Here is a 27,465-nt window from a genome sequence, read left to right on the forward strand (position 1 = left end):
TTACATTTGGAGGTCGAAGATTTGCAATTTCAAATGAATACCTGGGTATCCGGGGTCTTCAAAGCGGTTTTCCTGAACAAAAATATTAAGCATGGCGTGCTTTGGGACTTTTAATTGCTTAGAATTGCCACTCCCAGGAGTTATTGCACACCTTTTATTCCCTGAAGGTAATAAGTGAGAGAAGATACAATTTTATTAATTGGCGTGCTTGAAACCTGGGGACATGAACATTTTTAAATGCAAGGAGCTGAAGAAGCTTGTTCCACCACCCGCTTGCGAACCCACTTGCCACGTGCTTTCTAAAAAATGTTTGCGGAATGCATCCGCCTGTATAATTCATGGTAGAAGTAAAACCAAACCGTCCTATTGAAATGAATGAATGAGAACTTCTTCCTGGGTTTTTGCATGGGACTTAAACCCAGGGGCAAAATGACTGCACTTCGTTTTCCTCTCTCGTGTCCAACCCGGTGCCCTGGAAGAAACTGTAGCCACCATCTTGCTTAAAATACGCTTGGACTTTCACTGGGTAGTACTTGGGGAGGGGGGAAAAGCTGAATGCCCCCTCCTACTCTCTCACCAAGCCAATGCCCTTCCTGGGTCCATAACGCTGCTTTTCTGGCCGCCGCGGACGAGATGCCCTCCTGCAAGTGGTATTTTACAGTATTGACATTCTGTAGCTCGAGCCCAGCCTCGTGCAAACTCGTTCTCCCAACACATCGGAGGGTCGCCCTTAAGAACAGGGTGGTCTCCTTTAACATTAAAAGATAGCAAGCAGAGAGATAAGGACCGACATTTTTAGGCATATATTTTGGATCACTAGGAAGTCCTTAATCCACGGGGTGGGGGGGGGGAAGCTTTGACAACTACCGCCCTTTCATTCCGAACTCTCTTCTGAAAATGGCGGGGTTCTCATTAAATAAAAATGGGGGGAAATGAAAAATCAACACTCGGCTATCTAGATCCCGGCGCTCTGGCGAAAGCGGGGCGGCGGTGTGCCTTTTCTTGAAGAAAAAAGAAAAGCACCCGGAGCCCGTCTTCCAGCCCATATTCTGCCCCAACATGCCTGTGTGTGGCCTAGCCTCATTCATCATTCGCCTCGCGGAGCCCTCTCCATTTTTAAGAAATTCTGCCTGATCGGGGAGTGGGGGAGGAAAGACCATTTGGGCTTCCCCCACCACTTCGCTCCTTCCCCTTAAAAAGAGAGAGAGGAAGGGAGGGGGAGAAAAGAAAGCGAGCCCTTGTCCTCATTTGCATTTGCATTAAAATTTAGCCCTGCGTCTGTTCAGCTAAGCAAAGGGGAAGGACTTGAAGCCTATGGGATGGCTTTACGGCTCGGCCCCCTGCTTTTGGCTTCGCTCCTTTCCCCCCTCTCTTTCGCATTCTCTCTTGGCGCTTTGATCTCTGCTTAACAACAGTAACGTCACACGGGGACTCATACAGGAGAGTTTTGTTGGAAGTTAGAAAGTTTTGCAGCCTCCAGAGGGCTGTAGCAGTAGCAGCAGCGGCAGCAACGGCAGCAGCAGCAGCCACAGCAGAGAGCAGCATCTGAGGGACTCAGGGGGAGCGCCAGAACATACTGACTCAGCCCTTGGAGTCCGCAGAGGAAGAGGAAGAAGAACGGCGGCGGCGGCGGCGTTGCGGCAGCGGCGGCGGCAGAAGACATGGAACATCAGCTGCTCTGCTGTGAAGTCGAGACCATCCGGAGAGCCTACCAAGATGCCAACCTCCTCAATGACAGGGTCTTGCAGACTATGCTGAAAGCGGAGGAGACTTGTTCGCCCTCCGTCTCCTACTTCAAGTGCGTGCAAAAGGAGATCTTACCATATATGAGGAAAATAGTGGCCACTTGGATGTTGGAGGTAAAACGCGCTTCGCAAAAGTTTTCGGGCTTTTTAGAAATAAAGCGATCCTTTGCTTCTTTAGGCGTCCTTCCTTCCTTCTCTTTTAACCCCGAGTCCCGTTTCCTGCACCCTAAAACATCTTGCCGAGAGGTCTCCGTCGCCCCCACCCAGCGCGCTCGGGCTTGTCCTTCTTGAGCTGCATGGATTCGGGCGAGAGATCGCGGAATGCCGATCGCGCGCCCTGTCAGCCCGATCCAGACCTTTGGGGACCCCTGGAACAGGAATCCGGGCAGAAGCAGGGGTGCCCGAGTAAGTTTTGGAAGTTTCCGAAGTCGCCCTCCCCCAACGCACACACCCCTCTTGTAGGTCTATGGATTCCCAAGGCGGTATCGTTAGAGCCTGCGAACCCAGAATGTCGCCCCCGGGTTCTCCGGTGGCCCTTCAAGCTGACCATGTATTTGATGGGGATTTTATTTTAAATTAATATCCGTGGACACGTATGCAAGTGCTCCTGGTGCCAGTATTATGCGCCATCTTTGTTCTTTTATTGCAAAGGCCAAGTGTTTATTAATAATTAGAAAGGGGAAAAGCTCGTCGTAGAAAAGTGGGGTCCCCGCGGGACCACCGGGCTGAGGGATCAAGATCTTGGCTTGCAAATCTCCGGGAGTTGCTGGTTGAAACTTTCCTTTGTTCAGAGCACAGGGTGGTTTTAGTCTCTTCCTTTCCCTCCCCCCCCCCTTTGGAAGACATGCTTTTGCTACAGAAACTTGTCGGCAAGGTCGCCCGGCAAAAAGTAGTGTGGGTTTCGTGTTTCCCCTTGAGACATCTTTCAAAGGGGTCCTACCAGAATCAGGACGGACTGGGCTATATTTTCAGCCCTTTCCCGAAGCTCTGGGTGCTTGCGATCTATTTTTAATTAATTTTTGAAACCCTGGGTGCAAGCAAATGTCGCACGTTGCTTCTCTAGGAAGGGAGGGAAGAGGAATGGGGGGTCTTGGAGTTTGACTTCGGGGAGGCCTTTTTGGAAGCCCCCCCTTTTCTATCACAACGGGGATCAGTAAAGGATCCCCTCGTGGTTGTTTTCAGCCAATTTGCGGGTCTCTGCTGATTTTTTAAATATTTTTAAATATTTTTTGAAAAGATGACGTCTGGGGAAAAAGCTTGCAGCTGCCTCTCGACGCCACCTTTGTGTCTCGAGGAAAGGGGGGGGGAATCAGCCACACTCAAGCCAAATGGAACCAATAGGGGGCACCAAGGCATATGTCCCCCAACATTTTGAAGCCCAGATTGCTTTCTTGAGGTTCCCTGTTGTTAAATCTTGGGGTTTCACACACCTATTTTGGTCTTTTCGTTCAAATGTCCGACTGCATTTCAGAAAAGCACATTTTCTTCTCTTGCGACTTTCTCTTTCACTTCTTCTACACATTACAGATTTCATCGGGTTTTTTTTAAAAAAAAACTAAATAAAGGATGCTGAATTATTTGTGGATTATTTTCTTTTCTTTTGCTTTCTGCTCCCCAAAATATATTTGTTATCAGAAAGAGAAGAGACCAGCTTAATTCAGGGAGTAAAAGCTTTCTAGCATGTCTCTCTTTTTTCCCCCATTTTCCCCCTTCCTTACAGGTTTGTGAGGAACAGAAATGTGAAGAAGAAGTTTTCCCATTGGCAATGAATTATTTGGACCGATACCTCTCTTTTGAACCCATCAAGAAAAGCCGCTTGCAACTACTCGGAGCTACTTGTATGTTCGTGGCTTCAAAAATGAAGGAAACTATTCCTCTAACAGCAGAAAAACTGTGTATTTACACTGATAACTCCATTAGACCTAATGAATTACTGGTAATTTCCTGTTTTCTATTGCATTAGGGAAGTAACAAATTATAGGAAGGAACTAATTTCTTTAAAAAAACTAATTCCATTCTCCCAGATAATACTTTTTGTTTAAGATGATGTGGTTTTCCCATAAAATTATTTTAGATTTTAAATATGCAAGCTATTAGACTTCCCGATAAAATAGAATATATAACAGTCTTTTCCCTATTTTTGATTGGAAGCAGAATTGCAATGTTTTAACCATACTATAGAAAGACATGTCCCATTGAATTCAACCATGTTTATTCTCAAGTAAATGTGCATCAAAATCAGAATCAACCACTGAACCAGGCATTTTTTGGGGGGAAGTGGAAGCCAGTAGATGCATTTAGTCTTGGGATATTTGTCAACCCCTGGGCAGCTGCAGCCCACATGGTGCAATAGATTAATTGAATGAAAATGTCCTAATATGTTAAATCCTTATTCACTCTAGGAAAAATACAGTAACAGATAGGGGGATAAAATGAGTGGCTAGCGCCCTCTTGTGTTAATTTGAACAATTTGCCTAGTTAATGCACATTAGTTCAAAACAGCTGGGTGATGATAGTGCCTGGAAATGGTGGGGGAAGGGAACAGAATTATGTAATTTTCATCTGGAAAGGCACCCACCTTGCCTATTTATGTTCTTCTCCAGTAGCACAATGGTTGCTGCTAAATTTGGCAAGGATTCAATTTCTATTAGACAAAGCAGAAGGCCTAAACAAGTGATGTAGAACAGGGTGAGAAGACCACAAAACAACTTATGTGCCTAACTATTTATAAACAGAGAACTTCATAACCACATATTTTTTTCTTGTCCCTTCTTCTCTTCTGTTCATCCCAACCCAGCAAATGGAACTGCTTCTGGTGAATAAGCTGAAATGGAATCTGGCTGCCACAACTCCTCATGATTTTATTGAACATTTTCTAAATAAAATGCCTGTGGCTGAGGACAGCAAGCAGATCATCCGTAAACACGCCCAGACTTTTGTGGCTCTCTGTGCAACAGGTATGAGCCTTGCACTCTCCGAAGGCGTGTTATGTTTCTATGTGCCCCAGCAAATGCACCCGCTTCCCTTTTCCACTGTCCAGAATTCTTACAGGGGCACACTATTAAAATGGGTGGCAGTAGCTCAGCAAAGCTAATGCTTGCAAAGAACATGAGCTTGCTCCCAGAACCTGGATTACTTTGCTAAAGGTGAGTTGGCCTCTGCAAGTGGCATTTCTGGATGGCTTCAAGGCTGAAATTGGTGCTTTTGAGATCTGTAGTGTCAGAGTAGGACGTTGCCAGCCCAGCTAGCAGGAATGGGTAAATGGCTGCAAGGCCATTAGGCTCTTAGGACTTGAGAGCTGTTTAATATGAATTCAGAGTTACAAACATATGTCAGGTTTTCCCTGGAACCTCAGATTTCATTCTTGTTTTTTGCCAGACTGTGTCTTTTCCAACAATTCTTTATAACTCTGTTTCTCCTTTCCAGGAGAAACAAGAAGAGGGTACTGTAAAAGGGTCCTGGCTAAGGGTTGAGTCTGTGACCACGTGCTTGGCTGCAGCCATGTGCACTTAAAGCCTCAGGAGGAGCTAGAGACACTGACTAAGCTCCAGGATTTCACAGAGAGGCCTGGTGTTGGGTTTCAAGGGCAATCTGTGTGTCTGCGCATGCTTGCATTCTCAAACTCCTCCAAACTTTGCCTGCTGTTGTTTCATTTCCTTGATTGCTGCTGCCACACCCATTCAAACAAGCAGGAGCATGGGATCAGAAATGCAGCCCTGCATTCCCGTTGTCCAGGTGGACTAGCTGTTGCTTTTTTTAAATAAATAATAAAAATAAAAGGAGGGATAGGCCAGAGAGGAGAAAATGCCAAAGCAGAGTAATTAGGAAGAGCAAGACAATATGGACACATGTTCTTTCAAAGGTTTGCAAGGTTGATTAGCAAGGGTATCGTACAACCTATGCCAAACTGAATTGGGATCTTCTAGATCCCAGGGGGCTGCAGTTACAACATACCTAGAGGATCCAGTTGAATGTTTTTAAGTCACGCATACCAGGATTGCTTAGATTGATTTGTATGTATATGACTCATCTAATCCCAGATGGGCATAAGAAAACAAGGATTTATCTTAAGATTGAAAACCCTGAAAGGCATATAAATTCCAAGGGTCAAGTTGGTGCCAGAGGTAACACTCAGAAGTGTTTATGATGTCACACCTGAAATGGAATTGGTGGAAAGATCCAAGAAAAATAGCAAATCATCAAAAAAAACGTTTGCCGTTTTAAATGGTTTCTCCACTGCAGTCTGGTTTGGAAAGCTGGCCACAGAAAATATGTAAATATTAGGTATTTTTCAAGCTTACCTTTCTTCTAAGCCTAGCTACCAAAGAGAGACGGCAGTTTAGGATTTTCTGGAAAATAGGTTCTTTGCCAAGTTCCTCAAATCCTTAGAACATTTTAGAATAGTTCTAACAAATACAATCATTAATTTTTTTTAAGTAAAAGTTTTTTTTTTCCCCAATCAGCTTCCTTTGCCACCACGGTGTTCATTTAATAGACTCTTTCTTTCAAATGCCTGCCCAGCCTTTTCTTTAGGGTATGGGGATGTTTAACCTGGATTGTGGCGCTGGCAGAAAGAGTCCCACAATGATGAAAACAAGAATAGTTCAAAGGTTGGAGGCTTGCAAAGGGCCAAGTACTTTGATCTGCTGTCAGCGTTGTTATGTTTCTCTTTAGAAGGCAGGTCTTGAGGCCTATCTTAAACATTGTTCTAAATGCCCATACATAGAACCGGAAAATGAATTGATGAATGCAAACCTTGTCTAGAAACGTTTTACACAAGCTTAAAGGAAGTGTGGAGGTCAACAAGGGAGCCCCCAACCCCAAGGAAGTTGCTGTGAATTTTGCCTAAGTCAACATTAGTTAATAGGGTTTTATCTTAGCAAATTTATCCTTAGCAGTCATTAGATTAATTGGGGATGCCTAGACTGAGATGTGGATGTTTGTCTTTCTGTTGCACACTGAGGACTTTCTATGTCCCTGTTGCTCTTTTGCCGAGTTTTCATCTGGATGAATTACAAACTCTCTTTCATCTGCAACTAATGGAAGTTTCCCTCAAAGTTTATTGTAGGAATTACCTATTTGCCCGACTAGTGATTCTTTAAAGCAAAGACATGTAAGGTAGAGAGGGCCCCCCTGGAGAAAGATCAACGCAATATCTCTCAAGTTTAATACTGGAAGAAAATGGCTTACACGAAATGGATGTAGGAGGAAGAGAAAAAGAGATGGAAGATTAGAGCGAGTGTGCCTTTGTGTCAGATACAGAGAAGATTTTTCTAATAGTAAAAAATGATGAAAAGAATTTAGTCTCTTTCCGTTGTGTCCCTGGCCCAAATGGATTGTTTTGCAGTGTTTTGTTTAGTTATATGTTTTTACCAAAGATAATATTTTCTGCTCATAGGAGGACTGGGTTGCAAAAAGCAAGGAGGGACGGGGGAGTCGTGAGTTGTTTCACTTAAAACGAATGAAGACTTGCAAATCAGAACAGGAATATAATAGAGTAAAAGTGATGCTGAGGCCATTGCTAAGGAGAAGCTCTTGCACATGAAAGCCAAATGATTAATAGGAATAAATATCAGGCATGGGTGTTTTTCATTGTGTTCATCTGGTTGCCTAGGCATAATCAAGATCATTACTTTTAATTATTACTATTGCTATTATTGATCCCCCCCCCCTTAAAAGTCATTCTCTTTTGAAACCTTGCTTGCCCTAGTTGCTCCATTCTCAAGGCTTTTAAAAATTTGAAGTCTCAAGGTATGCGACCAGTTGGAACTTGTTGAATCTTGCAGCCGGTGATTTATGTTCAGAGTTTTGATTTGGCTCAATGAAAAGATTTTCATTCATAGCCCCCGGCTCTCCAGACAGATGGAATTGCTGCTCCATTGAAAAAGGAAAAGAGGGTGACTTGCCTTGTTAGGAATTTTTTTTTTAAGCGCCACAGTGCCTAGATGCCTGCTTTGTCTTCCCTTCAGGGTGGCTGGCATTCTTCTCCCTCCGCCACCCCTCCTTTTTTTTTTTTTTAACCACACTGAAGTTGTTTATTCTTTTTGGATGAAGTCTCAGATAGGCTGCTGGGGATGTGTGCTTCAATTGAGGGGGCCTCTTCCCCATTGTAGCTATGTCAGGTCTAATTCATCTCACCGAAGCCCCCTTGTTCTGGAGCGTTCAATAGTGCAAGATGAGGCGATGAAGGCTGACAATGATGCCACGCTCTTCACTTGCGGGCATCCAATTACAGCCAAGAGGGGCCCCCTGATTAATATGCTGAAATTAGTGGTCTCTGCCACAAATAATTCCTTGTTGGGTCGCAACAAAAAAAGTCTGTCCATGCGGCTTGTTATGGGAACATGGGGTGGTTATGGGGACAGACACAAACTGGTCATTTAAACTTCATTAACACTTTTCCCATCTCAGAAAGAAAGAGTGGGACCAGGAATTCATGTTCTCGGTTATTGCCATCTTGAAAGGGAGGTGGGTTTTTTTTTTTTTATGGATTCCCAAATGTCCCTGTGGGATCATCTTAATATGATCTATGATAGATTTGACTTTTTTTTTTATTCAAAAGGAAAAAAAAATACTATTAACAATCCTTCATAAATGGGGAAATGATGTTTGATGACTAAAATGCCTTTGGTAATTCCTTCAATAAGCAGCCATTGTTCAAATGCTTGTAATAAATAAAATTGGAACTTAAACTCTTGAAAAGTCTACACAATGCACACTAGCAGCAGTTCAGATCTCTCCAAAATAAGAACCTTGAACATTAAACAGTGTTTAACAAATATTATATATTGGCTATGTATATTGCCTGTATGTGAGTTCTGGGACTTGTAAAACATCAGAGTGGAAAAATTGCCTGAAGGAATCTTTGCATACCTTATAGCTGCTGTGTTGGAAGCCACAACTGGTTCAGAAGGCCACATTTAACGTTCTTAAGACGTGATGCCATGTCAATATCACTACCTTGTGAGCTGCATTGGCCTCCAACAGGCTTCCAGATTCGATTCAAGATGTTGGTTACTACAAAAATCACCCATCAAGGCATAGAGCCATGTTATTTTTGGAGCCACCCATCTGATTATGTCTGCCTGTCCTATGCAGATCTATCAGGATGAATAGGTGTCCTTTTGATCCCCCTATGAAACAGTGTCATCTGATGGGACCTACTGGATGGGCCACCTCTGGTGGTGGACCTATCCTGTGGGACAGCATCAACTTCTCCTCCCCATACACAATTTGAATGGTCCCACCCCTGGGGAATAAATGGCTCTTTTCCTAGGACCAGGATCTTAAATGAACCTTGTTTTGCAAAGGTTCAGAAAATATTGTTGGCCTCCCAATGTATTTTGTCTATTTTGTTTTGGTCATTTTTTGTTTGCTTGAATTTGAACTGATATTAATTACCCAGAGTAAGAATTGTAAATTGGGCAGGCAAACAAATTGATTAAATAAATAAATTTAGTATGTAATTTGACACCTTCAGGATGTGCAATTACATGTTACGCTTGTAAATATTACTGCATTATGAATTCCCTTCCCTCTTCAGGTAAAGGACCAATATTAATTACAGATTGTCCCTGTCAAAATGTTAACTTGGAATTGTTGCTTTTGTTGAGTGGCATAAAATTAATTCCTACCATTAATGGAATAGATCTGAAAGCCAGGCTGGGTGACTTTGGTCCTTCCTCCCTCCCACTCTCTCCCTCCCTCTCTCTCTCACACAAACATATATGTGAATGAATGAAATGGAAAATCTTCAGTTTACCTAATTAATAGGTAAATTGGAGGGGGAATGTTGGAAGAAGTCTCATTGTAGATTTGCCATTTTGGATCCGTCTATTGAAAAGAAAAATAATTATTGTGATGCAATGTGATAAAATGCTTCATGACTCTCTTAAGTGACTTGCTATTTCAAAAGTCATAAAAAAGGTATATATCAAAACTTCCAAACACAGCTCTTCATATCATTTGGAGGATTCTCAGCAGCATAGAATTGCATTGAAATAATTAAGGAACTGTCCAGATGCAGGCTGCTAAGAATATTTCTTTAGCTGATGCTGATAGGATAGCATATATTAATTAGATATTAAAGCTTGTTCCACATCTTAGCCCTGGTCAGATGTGTGAATCAAATCCTCCTCCTTAGAAGGAATTTTAGCCTAAAAGTGCAAATGATTACTTTTGTTGTTGTAAGAAGGAATAACATTTTTGATGGCAGTTACAGGCCAATCAATCAGAGGAGTGGTTTTATACCAAGACCTACAGCAATGCAGCTTGGAAATTGGCCCAGGTTCTTGTCAGCAGGGTGTCACATCAGAATGTAACTGATTATCTGCCAATTTGTGGGACCCCCTTCACTTAGCTACACCATTCCTATTGCCAATGCTAGCAGGCAGTGGCTGATAAGAGAAAAGCATGAAACAAAGCCTTTGCAAAAGGGAATGTTTAAACATATATTTACTTACAGATTGGAGGGTATTGTAATTTGATGGGGTGCATCTGCATTTTTCTAAGAGGTGACTAAGATTATGTGATGAGGATACCTCATCACGTACAATGGGATATGTTGGACTGCAAGAATAAATTTTATCAAGTTCTTTTATTCTGAGTAAATATATAATTGGTCTGGAAGATGATATGTTGCATAGGACTCAGAAAGAATAGTATGCTTAATTAGAAAATGGGAGAACATTTAGAAATAGTGTGGGACAACATTACGATCTGCACACTCCTGGTTTCACCAGCAAAAACCTATCATCAAAAGATAAATGATACTCAACTGTCAGAGGAGGGTTTTCAATAAAAAAAGTTTTATTCAAGTTTCAACCCACCATTCAAGTTTGGTGCAATAAGGCCTAACCACAATCCCCATTCTATCTTGTTGGAGACTCTCAAATACAGGCTGCAGAATTCCACACAACCACTGGGTGGCAGCAACAGTTTATTTACTGCTATCTAGTGTACTATTTTTTGTTAAAAAAAATCTGTTAGTCCGAACATAGGTACCAAGTGCTTTGTCATTGGTAGACACAATTAATGTAAGTTTCCCTTAACTGTTGGTTGATTTACTTGGGAATGTTTATAGGAGACCAGAAATAATCCAGGAAAGTGTTCTAGGAATGACAATATGCATAAATGCCTGTGAATATTGGAATTTGTTCTTCTGTGTTTTATCACAGGCTACACCTTTAAAATGCCTACCATTTCAGTATTACCTTATACACAATGGTTTATATGGTAATGTCTTTCTTTTTGTTTTTCCAACAGATGTTAAATTTATTTCAAACCCACCTTCCATGATTGCAGCCGGTAGTGTGGTAGCAGCTGTGCAAGGTCTTCACCTTGGAAACACTAATTCTTTTCTCTCTTATCAATGCCTCACACCTTTCCTATCAAAAGTTATCAAATGTGATCCGGTAAGTGATTCTTAATCCTCAAGTGAATCTATTTTGCTGTCACTGAATTCTGATTTGTATTTAAATTGATAACTGTGTACCTCCACGTGGTGTTGGTTCTATTTGTGAATTCCAGTTCTTAAACGGCTGAAAGGCTGCTTTATTTCTTTTATCATTCACTCATTTATTTATTCATTCATTCAGTTTGTATGGCTGCTCATCTTAGCAGTTGACTCCAGGAGACAAACAGTTTTAAAATGATTTTTTTAAAAATTCCATTGTAAATACAGAAATGGGGAAAAAAAGCAGTCAAGGAGAATGATTCACAGCAAGTCGCCTTATCTTCTGTGTTTTCCAAATACATTAATAACCAGATGTATTACCGTATGGTGTGGTCTAAAAATCACCACTAGTCTAAACTTAAGCGAGAAAAACACCATTAGTCTAAACTAAACCAAGAAAGAGGAAAAGGAACTCTTAACTCAAGGCTACATTGGTTTGGTTTAAAGGTAATTGCACTGCAGAAGAAAGTAGCACTTAAAATAGAAGGAACGTAGTTATTGCAATGAGCAAATTTAATAGTATTTTTAATTCTATGTAATTACGGTGAAGATTGTCTACTGCTAAATGGTTAAAAGGGAGAAGACCGCCATCCTAAGAGCATTCTAATTATTTAATTGGTTTACTACTTAAAACTACAGAAAATAATGCTGAATTAGTTCTTCCTCATCCTTCCTCCATAAAAATGCCCAAAACTATATGTCCCATAATTTTGTGAAAATCTGGAAGGTTCTTTTCCTGCTTCCCCCACCCCAAAGCTTCCTGGAGATGCTCATCAGTAACTGGTGAGCAATAAACCTTTCATGAATGAATGGGCAGGAAAGGCGCCTACAAGGGGAGACCTAAAGTCAATGATCCATGCTATAATGGTGTGTGAACTTACGACAGAGTTTAGCTTTGTTTTGGAATAATGTGAAAACCCAGTAAATAGATGCTTGAAATAAGTTCTTGTGAGGTCTCCAAATGCCAACAACGTGTCAAATAAAATCACCCTTATGGTTTTGCATCCAAATCTTGAGTACAAAGCTAAAACCATCCTAAATCCTTAAAATATTGCTACTATACAGCTAGTTTGGATAGTAGTTGCCCCAAAGTGTCAATAAGAGCATTTTAAATAAAAATGCAATATATATTATTGAAGACCAAAATTTGAAGATCCTTCTCATAGGACAGCTAGTAATGGTGTTGTGTGGAGAGGAGGCCAACTAAGAAACCTTTACCTCTCTCTTTTCAAGGATCTTCCTACTCTGAGCAGGTTCTGAGGTGCCCATTGTATTTCCCCCAACCTCCTCTCAGGGTCTTTCCCTGAGAATTGTGGCTAGAGAACAATCACAGACCCTTCTAAACATATTAAGGGCTCACAAGGAATAATATATTGAGGCATTTTAATGGCCAGTTTTGTTTATTACAGTATTTCTCAAACAATTCTCTTTCACGCACACATACCCTTAATTTTTTGACATGGAATGAGGGCAAACTTTTATCAGGATTATGAGCATTTTAGTGTAAAAAAACAGGAACTGCAACTCTCCTGAATTCATTGTGCAGCAACAGAGTGGTAAATAGAGTTTGTCTGGGGCAAGCAGCGTGGATAATTCAAAATGCCATTTTGGGGAGAAGCTTCTGCTACCATGTAGGCCTTCAACATGCTTTCCAATTGGGACCAAATAGGTTTCATAAAGATGTGTTTAGTTTAATAGAAATTTCATTCCACTGAGAGCTAGGCAATATATTTTGGGGTCATATGTTTATGATCCTTCAGAGCAACCAAGCTTTAATAGTCGTCTTGTTTTGATATATTCATAATTTGAAGGCTGTCCTCCATAGTCTCCATTACAAGAATGAAAAATAATCAAGCATGGAAAAAAATATGTTTTAGTGCTACTATAGTACATGTATAGATAATAGTGCTAAGAATCAGGTTAAATGCTAACATACAAGGCACATTATGCAGAATTCCACTTAGGGCCACTCTAATTGATTTTTTTAATATTTAAAAAGTATTAAATGTATTTATGCCACAGTATAGGTTCTGTCTTGGTGGTCAATTGTACATGTTCAGGATTAGTAAGCCTGTTATTGATAATGCTTCTCTCTCCTGCCCTCTCCCCTTTTGCAAGTGGCACTCTTATGCATTGCACAGTTTCCACACTGGATTATGGCAGCCCTGCTAAGAACGTTCTGTCTAAAAGGCTACATGGCTTCAAAATGTTAGGATGCAATTTTGCCAAAATTGATGAATTCAGTTCCTTTTATCAAAGTCTTTGCAGGACTAGTTAATTAAGTAGTTATTTTTGATGATGTGCAGAGATAGTGCTTAGTGCAGTGTTTCTCAACCTTGGCAACTTGAAGATGTCTGGACTTCAAGTCCCAGAATTCCCCAGCCAGCAAATGCTATTTTCAAATTTCATATATTTTAACGGAATTGTGGGGTTTTTTTTTGGGGGGGGGGGGGGGGGGGGGTTTAAGAAAGACATATCTTAAAAAATATTCATTTTCAACTGTGAATTTGCTGTGGAAATCTTAGGTTGCCTGAAATGTTGAGATAAGAGAGAAGAATTGTTCTAGCAACTCATAAGCAGTTTAGTTTAGTTCTTTCCTTTCCTGGAAAATTAGCAGAAATGGCTTTAATATATTGGTAATAGCACGGTAGGCAACATGGTACCGGTGGGGGACCAATGTTACTCCTGGAGTCTGAAATAATGCCTGCTAAAATCCTTTGCCAAGGTGACTTTTTAAAAATGTTTTTCTAGTAAAATATGAGAAGCTGGCTTATTGTGACGTGCTGTGGAGTTAATGATGATGATGTTACAAAGTGTCAGTGGGATGGTAGAGAGCATTTGCAGGGGTCTTATTCACTTTCTGAAAGGTTACTGTTTTGGGCTTGGCCATGCCTACCATGTGGCAGCCATTTTGTGAACAGCCATGTCTTCAGTAGAAGCCATTTTGCCCTGATGCATGTTCTCAAAATTTCATCTGCGCTTTCAGCCTCTTATCTTGAATTCAAAAGAAAATCATATTTAAGCATGCTTGATTCCTAAGTTTAGGTTAGACCCTGTCGCATGACATGTTTCTGACCAGGTGTAACATTGCCTTTCCATATGGCGTGATGAAGGGCAAAGCTACCTTGTAAAAGAGGAGCTTTATCACTGAGAACAAAGGGCCTCAGTCTCTGGATTTCATTCGTCCTGAGGAAGGTGTTTTCCACTTCACCTGGAAAGGTGTACTACTCACAGAAGAGCTGTTTTGATTTTAGGCTAGGATGCCATATGATTCTTATAAAAAGAGAAAAACTAAATCCAGTTCTGTTTTACTTAACTAAACTCTTGCGCAGGTACATGAGAACTGCCTTCAAACAGCCTGGTGTACCCAGATGTGTTAGATTTCCAGTCCCACAATCCCTTCAGTTATCACAATGCCTTGCAAATCTGCTAATCTAGACCCCAAGCATTTATAAAAAGCAACAGTAGTTTTCTCAACGTTCAGACATTTTTGGATCCAGCTCATGATAATTTAGAAGTTATGTGGCAGGACTTTAAAGGATCTGTGATCCACATCACTTCTTGTATTCACTGTAATTCTCTTTTTTTTTCCTTTTTACAAAAAACAATGACAGGATGGTCTCATTTGTTTCTTGATGATTTTGTTGTGATTCCTATAGGATGAATTAGGAATGGTAGAATATGAGTAAATATAGTCTCTAAAACATATATGTATGTGTGGGGGGGAGGGGTATTCATTTCTGGCATAACCTTCAGGCAATCTTTATTTTGGTCTTTAACCAGTATAATACAATTATCATATAGCTTTGCCATAAAAATGTGAGTAAGAACTTCAGAATGTATAATATGCTGCATTCCTCAAGTAATTCCATTTGAACGATTTGAAATATATTTCCAGCTATTATCTAGGATAAATAGCTAAGGATTTGAGGGTTTTGTAATTAAACATTTCCTTTTAATTACAAAAAATGCACTATGCAATAACATCTGATTGGAATTCCTTTATGGTTCATATTTATATTGTTAGGACTCCAATTCCTCCATTTTGCTTTTATCTGAGATAATTAGAAGTCTGATAACCATAGTAAGGTCTCTTGATCTGTCTCCCATCAATTTGGCTTCTCACCTCATCATTCGACCATTTTCACACCTTCAGAAAATGTCAGGTAAAAGTCAGTTTGATCAGGTTTCTGTGTTGTTTATTAATAAATTGGAGTTTGTCAACCCTCCTCAAACCATAGAACAATTTGTTTGTATTCCAAATAGAAAATAAATGTTAAAGCTGCATGTTCATCTTTTAAAAAGATGAAATTAGTAGCAAACTAATTTGATGCCAACTCAGGACTGGCTTAAAAAAGCTTTAAACCAACAAATGTTTTAAGTTACTGTATGATATTGCTGCTTGAAATCTCTCCTTTCATGCCAAGTATGGAGGAAGAAGCATGAAAGTACAGCCACTCTTTCTCTGCCCCATCCTCGTTCTTTATGAGATATCATGGTCATGAAGGAGAGTGGAGAGTGAAGTTGAAGTCTATTTTATAGTTATTTTACTGGATTTCTTGATACTTTGGGCAGCTTAAGACAAATTAAAAACAAAACTAATTGATAAGACACATAATAAAATAATGTAAAAATAATCAGTACACAGAACTGATAACGCAGTACAGCAATAGAAGAGCCCTCCAATAAATTACGTTCCCAAAGCCTAGTGAATTATTGTTGCACTACAGCATTTATACAATTTAACAGGTAAAATATTTAATAGTTAGAAATTCATTAATATGATCTTTCAAAAAACTGTTTTCAGTTAGAATAGTATACTCTCATATATTGCTTTTTTCATTAGCAGAAGCAGAAATTAATAATTTTGCACTTATATACTGCTCCGTGGTGCTTTACAGCCTCCTCTAAGTGGTTTACAGAGTCAGCATTTTTCCCAACAATCTGGGTCCTCATTTTACTGACCTCAGAAGGATGGAAGGCTAAATCAACTTTCAGTTGGTGAGAATTGAACTGCTGAATTGCTGGTAACTGGCAGTCAGCAGAATTAGCCTGCAATACTGCATTCTAGCCACTGTGTCACCATGGTGTTTGTGGTGACGCAGTGGCTATTATATTGGTTATTCTATTATTGCCTTAATATAGCTCTGGTTCAACCTAATATAGCAATAGCAATAGCAATAGCAATAGCAGTAGACTTATATACCGCTTCATAGGCCTTTCAGGCCTCTCTAAGCGGTTTACAGAGAGTCAGCATATTGCCCCCAACAATCTGGGTCCTCATTTTACCCACCTCGGAAGGATGGAAGGCTGAGTCAACCCTGAGCCGGTGAGATTTGAACCGCTGACCTGCTGATCTAGCAGTAGCCTGCAGTGCTGCATTTAACCACTGCGCCACCTTGGCTCATTATACCATAATATATAAAGAGGATTCCATAAACATGGCTTCTGAAGTTGCCACTGCCACCCAATAATTTGTATTCTGTCACCTGCTTTTATTTTCCCAGATACCAAATATCTTTTCCAGATGTGTGCATTACACAAAACATTTAGAGTGCTATATGCCAGATATGGCCCTCTACCACCCTTGTCCTCCATGTTTTCTGATATGTAGAAAAAATCAGAGGGCATCTTATGTTTTACTTTATGATGGCTTGGGAGAAAATAAGTTGCAGTGTTAACTTGCTACTTCCAAGATTCCTTATTGGGCTAAATCCAGATTTAAGCCATAAGTAAAAGGAACAGAGTTTAAACCAATGATCTTTCTCTCATCCCCATCTTAAACTCCAAATAAAGATTGGAATTTATCTACATCACAGGTAGTCCTTGTTTTAAAATGGTGATTGGGACCAGAATTTCTGTAGCTAAACAAAATGGTTATAAACTGTGGTCACTGAATCGCTTAGCAACAGCTGTCCCCAGTTACTGTTTTAAGTGAGACCCACACTTAGTTATACCTCACGTAGTTGCAATTTTCAACTTCTTCCCAGCTTCCCATAGACTGCTTGTGGGAAGTTGGCATGGAACCTCACAAATGGCAATCACATCACTGTAGGAAGCTGTGACATCATAATCATGAGATGGATGCTGAGCACCTAGGTTGTAATCATGGCATTGCAACAGCCAGAAAATTCCTTGTTCACCTCCCCCACTCCTTTGCAGGTTCAGATGGTCCTGACAGGGGTTATTAAATGAGGGCCACCTCTATAGACTGCTATTTTTTTTCTTTCCTAGCTAAAGGACAGGTAGGAGAGCTTCCTGAAGTGCAATGGGATAGAAATGAATTTCAGTTTGACTACTAAGAGCAGAACCAAAAAGAGACAGTTTACTTCTTGATAATGTATTGAACTGTTAAACACAATAGGCCTTGGACACCCTAGTATTTTACTTATAGTTGGCAGCTGGTCTTTAGGTTTGGGAAGTTTTTCTTCATTGTCAATCATATGGATATATATTCATCTTAGACAGTCTACTGAATTCCAGCAGAGAACTTAGGAAGATAACATTTCACACTTGATTAGTCAGGAATAGAACCATGAGAAAAATATGTATCCTGTTTTCCCCGCAATGGAATTGCTGAATATGGCGTATAGTTACGGTTGAGACAACTTCGGAACTTTCCCAGACTTTGTGAAAGCGAAAAAAAGTGTGGGAAGGGAGAAGAAAAATACGGTGGAAGTCTTCCCTTTACACTTTCTTTGGAGATGAAATCTATGGGTATTTAAAGGAGGATATGTATGATCAAAAGTGTTATTTCATATAATGGACATCCCATCTTCATGTCTTTATTGGGAAAAGCCAAGAGCAGAGAAATAATGTATTACATAATGACTTAAAGATATGGGATGTTTCTTTTTGCTGGTTAAAATAGTCTCCGTCAAGAGGAAATATTACACTAGAGTTTAAATCAGTAAAGGTCAAGGGTTATTTGTTTTCAGTGAGCTGTAACTGATGGTCTGATCTGCTTAGAGGTAGGATTAACCTCCCTCTCTCTCAGAAGAGCCTTGCAGGGAATTGTAAGCTTGGATTTTTAATCTTATTTTATCCCAATGCTATGTGGTAGAGAAAGTTCTTGTGGCAGTAGAATCAGTGAAAAGCTGGTAGATCACCCAAGAAGCCTCTGAAGGCAGAACTGAAACAGAAAAGAAAGAAAACAGCAGGCAGGTCACCATCTCAGGAAAGCAACATTCATTTTCAGTCATGCACATCCTAACACTTTTGACGGCAATTTATCATGGAAGACTGGGTTCGCCACAAGGGCTAGTGCATGTCATAGGTTAAATCAGAAAAGGCAATCCCAAAAGAAAACTTCAAAGTTCTTAATGCACAGTGTTAAACATGTTGAGACAATGTTTGTTAGAGACAGGAGTAAACAGGGAGCTAGGGAAGTTGAGCAAACTATTGTGGGATTGTTTATTTTGTGCATTTTAAGGTAACTATTATCAGTGGTTGTAACTGAGAAAGGTGTTACACCAGCACATGAGTATACCTGTTGGTGGCCATGTTTAATTTCTAATTGATAATGCATATTTCTTATCAGAGAAATTTCAGAACTGCTATAGAAACAAGGAATCAACTTATGCCCTCATTTATAGAATAGAATTCTTTATTGACCAAGTGTGATTGGACACCCAAGAAATTTTCTTTGGTGCATATGCTCTTAGTGTACATAAAAGAAAAGATACATTCATTACTAATTATAAGGTACAGCACTTAATGATAGTCATAGGTATACTGTGAAATACATAGATGGTTCTTTGAGGAAGACACTTGGTGGTCTTGTTTGTTTTGTCCTTTCAAGATTTTCAGGAACCTTAATAAACCTTAGAGAAACCCGCCTGATTACCTCCAATTTCATTTTTCTGTAATGGGTATCCCTGGTCATCTTGTTATATAAATCCATTTGAAATCTTGAGGGTAGGTTGTAGGCAACCTCACCAAATGGCTGCCGGAGTGGGTTTACTGCCCAAGGTGACAGAATAACTTGCTACTGCTTCTCTATTATTTATTTTTATGTTTCATCTGTTTTCTAGACATTCAGGCATTTGAAGCCTAGAGGCTGTTTTTAATGATTTTAAAAAAATGTTGAGTATCAGATCTCAGAGGAGATTTTCTATAGGCCCATTGGTGTTACTGAATCTCGGTTTGGTTCCCCAGGTCTTTAGCATCCATGATCTTCAATAGTCATAATTCTTCCCCATGCTTTGGAGGGGATATCAGACATTGTAATCTATCTAAAATATATTAGATCAAGAGATAGCTTTGAAGTCATAATGCAAGTAGTCGTTATTCAGCAACTATAGTCACATGGCAACTTGATTGTTAAGCAAAATGTTTGCTAAGTGAAACTATGGCTGCTTATAATCTTACTTCAATTTTCCTTTGCTTTACACACATGTGAATGTTGTAGATGTGAAGATTGGTTGCAAAATTACTTTATATCACTGATGTAATTGTGGTCACTAAAAAGCAGTCACTAAATGAGGACTGCCTATAGTACATGTATAAAATGCAATAGGGCACCAGACAGTATCTTCAGAATTGAAAAGCTTATTTTTAGAATAAAATTACAACTTGGCACTCTGTTATTAATGCCTATATTTGCGTAATAGCTTGATCTGATAGTTTTGAACTTTCAGGTTCTTGGACTCTTTATCGTTTTCCTACAGTTGAAAATTAATTGTGGAGCAACAATCATTAAAAAAGTAAATGTGCCATTTAATTTCTAACATACAGAAACATACCTAGCCGCTGTTGTCCAAATGAACTTTATTTTTGGTTGGAAACTGGAACTAAATGCCAGAAAATGCCAAAAGAAGGTCGCAAATCGCAGTCACATGAATGCAGGATGCTGCAAATGGCTGCAAAGATAAGCTGGTTGCCAAGTACCAAAATCCATTCATGTGAACAAAAGGTGGTGTAGCTGTCATAACTTCAAAAACAAGTTGTAGGCAGCTTTGTGGAAGTTGATTGTAACTGATTGAACAGTCACCAAGTGATTGGTTGTAAGTCAAGGACTACCTCTACCTGCTGGTATCTTCACAATAGCTATTGTCCTGTTAATTTTGATTCCAATTTTTTATTCACTCACACTTGGAATAATTTTCCTATTGCTTATAGTTTTGCTCTATTAAAACAAGCAGCAGAATGAATTTGGATCTGCAGGAGGCTAGAGTATGATTAGGAATAAATTTCTGAAAGCTTCTGACTCTTATCAATTGCAGGAAAAATCCTTTTTCTTCTTTTGAAATTATGTTATTGATATGTTTGATTTAAAATACTTTTTATATTTTTATGTGAGATAGAATGGCTTAGATCCATAAAGGTAATTATCTCGGTATTTTACATTGGTTCCTCCTGTGCCCATCCCAACCTCCACCTTTTTTGTTTTTTAAGAACAATCTTCTAGAAGCATAACACCAGTCCATGCTGCTCTTTATTATTTTTTATTTATACTAGAAAAAAAACACTACTGATATAGCTCTTTTTCAAAGATAGGAAGTAACCATTTTGCAATGAAGGCAAGCATTGTTCCTTTCTTTAGAATGGTGGCAAGCAACTGCTAGAGTTGCTTGCAAGGTCTGCTGATTAAATAGATTTCTTAACTTCTTAATTTCTTTGGTCTTGAGTCCATGTCTCCAAATCATATATATGGCCAAACTCTTCCTATGATCAAATATCATGGATGGATGGACTGACTGACATACAGGATACTTTGCATGTATTTTTACATGCCATCTTCAACCAATAGGTCCAAAGTTTTTGAAGAAAGGTAGTATCAAAAACTATTGAAAACTGTCTCCAGTGAAATTCACCTTTTTTGTTAGGAGAATGGGGGTCATTTGATCATGCCAGAATGAGATTTGCCAATGGAATGAATTCCACTTTCCTCATTAACAGAAGAGATCAAAGAAAAAATCTCATTGTGTAGATATTTAATCCTTTGTTTGGAAGAATATGATAATTACCCGTATTTCTAAAGAAAATTTTATTGTCTTCCCCTGCCCCTTTCTTTTAAACATCTACAGGATTGTTTACGAGCCTGCCAAGAACAGATTGAATCTCTCCTTGAATCTAGTCTTCGCCAGGCACAACAACACAACGTATCTTCAGAAACAAAGACTGTTGAAGAGGAAGCTGATCTTTCCTGCACACCCACTGATGTTAGAGATGTGAATATTTAAGGAGGACTTCAGTGATTGGATTTACTTGGCTGTTCCAGCAAATGACAAAAGGGCATCTGAGAAGGAATTGGTATCAAGATCTCCCCGGAAAACCTTTTCTCCAGAACTTTTTATACCAGAAGGGAAAATGTCATTCATTCTTTTTTCTTTGCTATTCCTTCCTTCCCTTTATCAGTTTAGCAGGCAACCCACCCTCCCTAATTCCCCAACTGTCTTAAAAAAAGAAAAATAAAGTAGTATCTGCATGATCTCTCTAGGAACTTGTGCTGCATACATATGTGTATGTATGCATGCATATATGTTACAGACTAGGCATTACAAGCAACACGTCTCCAGGGGAGTATTAGATTTCTTTCTTGCATATTAAAAAGCCAACCATTTTTAAAGTAGAAGAGGGTGTTTTTAGATAGATTTTATGTGTTTTGGGTTTGTATGTGCGTTTTCCCTTTTAAAAAGCATAGCTTTAATGCAGTTCTAGGCTTTTCTCTATCTTGCTTGCTTATGCATTTAGTCACTTTATAAGTCATCTGCAAATGTTTATTTTATTCTCTTAGGTTTAGCCTCTTCACCTTATAAATGGTTAATGTAATCTTTACATTAGTATATGTTAGCATACATCATTATTATATGTTAATCTTCTCTGCCTGTGGATTGCCTGTGCATAAGCCTTCTAGAGTTCCACCTTAGCATGGCCAGAGAAAGGCATTAACATATGTTCCAACAATAAAGAGAAATTGCAATAGTGACATAATATATTTTTGTAACCTTCCTATTTTTTATAGTTACCTGTGTATACATAAAACATACTAGTTTTAACCCAAAAGATACACAGCCTACTTATGTCCAGGTTGAATCCACAGCTTATCTCTTTAAAAAAAAGTTGTAAAACCATTCCATTTCAAAGCACTTTCAGTTCATTAGGTATAGGAAATACTTCCATTTTTTGTGTGTGGGAATTTTTTCTTCAAATGGAATGGTTTGGAAATTATATATATAAATATATATATAAATATATATATATATATAAAGTGCTTGTGTGCAAACTTGGAATTGCAAAGCAAGTGCATTTAACTATGGTGTTGAGGAAAGGTGTGTTTTTTGGTCTTTTTTTTTCACCTGAAAGTTGTATTCCAGTCAGAGAAATTGCATTCACAAAATTGCCAGGATATCTTCCTAACCTTTTTGATAGAAAAGATATTTAGATGATTTTTTTGTGCCAATTCATTTTGTTAATATAAATTTAGGGGCCTAAAAGGTTTACCTATAGAACGCATATTTTGAGAGTGGTCTCTAGATGTTGTACAACTGAAGGCTTTTAAACACTAAAATGTATAATTTATAGTTGAGGCTAAAAAGAATATTTATTGCAGAGGATGTTCAGAAAGGCCAGTATAATTTGTAAAATAAATCGCCCCCTTGATTCTAACAAAATTAAAAAAATTCTTTTTACCCTCAATATTACAGTTAAGTTCATATTCCTGAGGATTTAAGACATTTTGAGATAGTTACACATTTGGCCTAGATACTTTCAAAATAGCATTAACCACGAAAACGGACCATAGTTAAAACTGTACAATTGGTGTACTTGAAAAAAAAAGATCTTAATCCAGTGTATTTCCCCTTCCTTTTTTTAAATTTAGCTACAAATAGAAAATTTGCACATCTTGGCTATGTATCTATTATTGTAGAAGGTAGCTGAAGGGACGTGGACATAGCTGTTGAAGTTGATGCTTGAGGAGAATGTGATGGCAAAATGTATGTGAGAAACTGCCGCTAAGGTGTTGATTGTAAAAAAAAGAAAAAAGGAAAAAAAAAGAAAAGTTTTTAAAAGGAGAAAAAAAGGAGCAGACGCTCCCACATATTCTGTTGAGCTGCTATGGATAAATTCCCAGCATGAATTTCTGAAAAAAAATTAACATTGCTTTTCTGTATCTTTGTCATTGTGTTTTGCTGCTATTTTGTGGTCATTTTTTGTTTATACAATGTCATTATACTGCCATGTTATAGGTTTTAAATTTTCTCATAGAAAATTATATTATTGACATCATTTTTTTGGTAGATTTTTTTTATGTGATCAATTTTACTTAATGTGATTACTGCTCTATTCCAAAAAAGGTTCCTGTTTCACAATACCTCATACTTCAGTTAACCGTGTTCAGATCAGGTTTTAATGTTTGTTCACAATGCCTCATAGTTTTACTGCAAACAGAAATGCATTGGACATTATTCTGAATGGGTCTCGGCGATTTGCAACTAATTTGTGCTTATTTTAAAACAGAAAACATTTCAGAAGATTGAGTAATGTCAGGTTCTTTTGTTAATGCGTTTTTATAAAGTGGATTCTTTTTCTGATCTGGGGTTTATTATCATAGTAGTTTTAAGCTGTGTTATTAGCCACATTTGCTATATGAAAGGTGCATTATAATATAACTCGTATATGCCTTTTGATGTTTTCCACCAGAGAGAATTCATCATGCGGTATGATAGGTTATCTTCTGGAATTAAGTATTTTGTGTGTTTAATCTGTTATGATATATTAGGGTTTTTTTGTTGATGTTAATTATAGCATAATGCTAATTTAAAACAAAAACAGAAAGCGACACCTCTAAATCTCAAGTAAGCCAGCTAACCAAGTTGTACGGTGAAGAATAATCTAGTTGCCTGTATGCTGCTAAACCAAAACAGAATTAGAACTTCATTTTGAGGGCAATTGCAGTTAAGATCCTACCTAAAGACAACAGCCGTGTAATGCTACTAGCAGTCGCAGGACCCAGGAGGACTGGATAGATTCGGTCCACATTTCAGGAACATTTCTTACTGCTTACCTCATAGACACTTCTGTTTGTGGCATCTCTGTGTCTCTGAACCAACCAAGAAAATTGATGAGTTAATGGTTGTTAAGTTTTATGACGTGTTTCACTGAGAAGTGGCAGCGTGTACTGCAGATTTTTAAAGTATTGTACGTACTAAAAGGCCAAATGCTGACAAGCAGGTTCACGTGCCAACAGAGATGCTTTATTTGTCACATTGATATAACAATCTATAGAAAGCCAAGCAATTCAGAATTGTACTTTTTATATATATATATCTATATATGTATATTGTACTTATTGTCACCATTGGTCTGAAATGCACAGTCACCAACAGACCTGTAACGTAAGTTTCCAGCAAATGAGAAAGACCTCCCCTAAAAGACTAGAAATAAATTCATAAAACCCACTGCTGGTTTTCTGTTTTGTTGTTCAGTATTAATCGTCAATGATTTGCCGTGTTCCTTAGATTATTATTTATATTTAGTGTTCAGCATTCAATGTGCACAATCTGGTGTTCTTTTGGGATGACATTTGGGATATTGAATAAAAGTTAGAATTTACAGTTGACTTAAATACAGATCTATTGAGAATACTGGAGCACAATGCTTCCCAACCAGTACAAAGCTCCTACATTAACTTTAATTTCATATAGTAGCCAATGTTGTTACTGGATAATGTTACTATTCCCTATGTCACTTAGAATGCCTAACAGCAAAAAATATACTAAAATAGGATTCTATGTAATGGAACGGAACTTAAAATGCTATTTCTTCTCCTGTGCTCCAACAAAATTCCTTTCTGAACAGACCCATATTTCCTTTTTATTTGTGCTTTTGGATTCAATCTATACAGCTTCCCAATGGAGGAAGAGACAAACCACATGAGGTTCTGTATCTCCATAAATGTACTGTTGCCCCATGGTCAAAAAGGACAGATGATCTAACAGCAGAGCAGCCAGGAGAAAGGCTATTGAGAGATCCAAGTCTAGATCTACCTGTCCATACAGATTATAATTGGTCTACTTTCTGATCCAGTAATTAACATTTTCTTACATAAGAGTTGCAGACAAATCTAACAGCCAACATAGTTTTGAAGCCATCCAATATGAATACAGCAGAATGTCCTTTTTCCATCTTAATGAGGAAGCCATAAAATTCCTTTAAAACTTATGATTCCAAAAGGACCAAAGCATGAAACAAATTCAAATGAATTAATTGTTGACTGTAAATTAGGATTGTTATGAATAGACAGCAGATTAGGATGCATATTAGTAAGCTATGTTTATATGATGAGTCACTAGAAATCATGTTTAAAGAATAGTATATTTTGTTTTCTCTACAGGGGCCTTTTAACATTTAGGGTGCACTTTGTTCATAATTATGTAGTCCACATGTTTAGAGGTTGATAGGAGTTCTAAACCAATGGAAGACATTAGTTATAGAAGTTAACTTGATCTTTAAATCAGAGTTTCAAATAAAAGCAGGAACATTGAAATAAATGGTCATGCTAATTTATATTACTAAGCAACTTCAACTTCTCTGTGTTAGACAAAAACATAAGGTTCATTAGCTTTTGGATCTGCAAATCAAGCCATTTTGCTTTTAACCATATTATTACTCAACTGCAATCAAGTGAATAAACAAAATGGTTTAAAGCAAATCTTAAGTCAGTCTGATGTATAAACAGCTTTAGAATATGAGCCAGCAGTGCACTGCAGCTACCAAAAAAGCTTACAGAGTTCTAGGCTGCATAAACGGATAAAATCAAGATCATGTGAAGTGTTAATATCACTATAATGCCTTGGTAAGGCCACACTTGGAATACTGCATCCAGTTTTGGCTGCCAAGATGTAAAAAAGATGTTGAGGCTGTAGAAAGTGCAGAGAAGAACAACAAAGATGGTTAGGGGACTGGATGCTAAAACACAAAACTTGCTGGAATTGGGTATTCCTAGTTTAATGAAAATAAGGATTGAGGTGTCATAGTGTTGCAATATCTCTGGTTGCCACAAAGAAGATGGAGACAAGTTATTCTCCAAAGCACATGAGGGTAGATAAAAGCAATGGGTGGAAAGTAATCCAGAAGAAAAGCAACCTAGAACTAAGAAATTTCTTGACAAAATAGTGGAACAACCTGCTTCCAGAAGTGCTCCAACACTGGAATTTTTAAAGAAGAGATTGGATCACCATTTGTCTGAAATGGTATAGGTTTTCCTGCCTAAGACACATGAATGGCAGAGTACAATCTATCCCAGGCTTGGGTAGCTCAGCTTCAACTTCAAAATACCCATTTGGAAGTTGAATTGAAACAGGGAGAATGATTGGAACAGCATCAAAACATTTTTAGTAAAGTCAGAACACATTCAGGCTTGAAACTGCCGTTTCAAATTTACTATCAGCTATTACACATACTATCAGAAAAACAGCACTATTAACATATAATTATCATTAGGAATGGGTCATTTTCTATGTTTTTTTCCTTAGCAGTTTTTATAACTAGGAAAATATTTTGAAACTGCAAACAAGACTTATTTATTCCATGTCACAGGAACTGTCCAAGGAATTCCAACTAGCACACCCAAGGAAAAAGCTATCTTTCTAGATCAAGCCTTTATTTTTATAGGTCCATCCTAATGGGTTGGATTACAGTTTCAAAGTTTCCATCCAGCACAACAATGGTCAATCTAAGAATTATGAGTTATAATTCAACGGTTATTAGTAAGAAAGTTTTATCTATGTTGGACATCTAATGCAAAGACTATAGTCATTAAAGAAGACACTAATGTCGGGGGGGGGGGGAATTAAAGTGCCCAACAGAAAACAAGATGGATAGGTACTATAACCAATGACACAAATGTGCTTATAATTCAAAGAGTTACTGACTGATAATCCTGGTGAAACGACGCTACTCAAGTTTTGGAAACAACTGAATGACTGAACAAGTCTTAACAATCACAGGGCCAAAAACTGGGAGAAAAGTGCTTTAGTAACAATTACATCCAATGAAGGTCATCAGAAAACACCAAAATACCAGAGAGGGATTTTAACATTATTCCCATTTCCCAATCCAGCATTTTTCTTCACTCCTTTTCCAATGAGGCACATGTAAATGTTTTGCATTTAAATGCTACATTCTGTTGCAAGCTGCTTCAGAATCATTGAAATGAAATCAGGGTTTAAAAAAATGGCATTATCAAATTTAATACATGGTTGTATAGATTAATAACCATTCGCTATTTCTATTTTGATTTTACTGTGTGGAGTTGCATTT

The 27,465-nt window shown here is 38.4% G+C and overlaps 1 protein-coding gene across 1 annotated transcript; it reads left to right on the forward strand.

Moving 5' to 3' along the window:
• The first annotated feature begins 1,346 nt into the window (after window positions 1-1,346).
• CCND1 (cyclin D1) lies at window positions 1,347-24,424 on the forward strand. Its single transcript, XM_032225341.1, has 5 exons — window positions 1,347-1,859; window positions 3,466-3,681; window positions 4,543-4,702; window positions 11,010-11,158; window positions 21,228-24,424. The coding sequence occupies exons 1-5, from the start codon at window positions 1,662-1,664 to the stop codon at window positions 21,381-21,383; spliced, it is 879 nt and encodes a 292-aa protein (XP_032081232.1). The 5' UTR covers window positions 1,347-1,661; the 3' UTR covers window positions 21,384-24,424.
• Window positions 24,425-27,465: the final 3,041 nt, after the last annotated feature.

The sequence above is a fragment of the Thamnophis elegans genome, chromosome 1, assembly GCF_009769535.1.
Source record: "Thamnophis elegans isolate rThaEle1 chromosome 1, rThaEle1.pri, whole genome shotgun sequence".
NCBI lineage: Eukaryota > Metazoa > Chordata > Lepidosauria > Squamata > Colubridae > Thamnophis > Thamnophis elegans.

What these genes read in the sequence shown, in the direction of transcription:
- CCND1 (XM_032225341.1), top strand. Translation starts at nt 1,662, where the DNA reads ATGGAACATCAGCTGCTCTGCTGTGAAGTCGAGACCATCCGGAGAGCC. An exon ending in TTAGACCTAATGAATTACTG is followed by an intron (nt 3,682 to 4,542) that starts GTAATTTCCTGT and finishes ATCCCAACCCAG; the next exon opens with CAAATGGAACTGCTTCTGGT. An exon ending in TGTGGCTCTCTGTGCAACAG is followed by an intron (nt 4,703 to 11,009) that starts GTATGAGCCTTG and finishes TTTTTCCAACAG; the next exon opens with ATGTTAAATTTATTTCAAAC.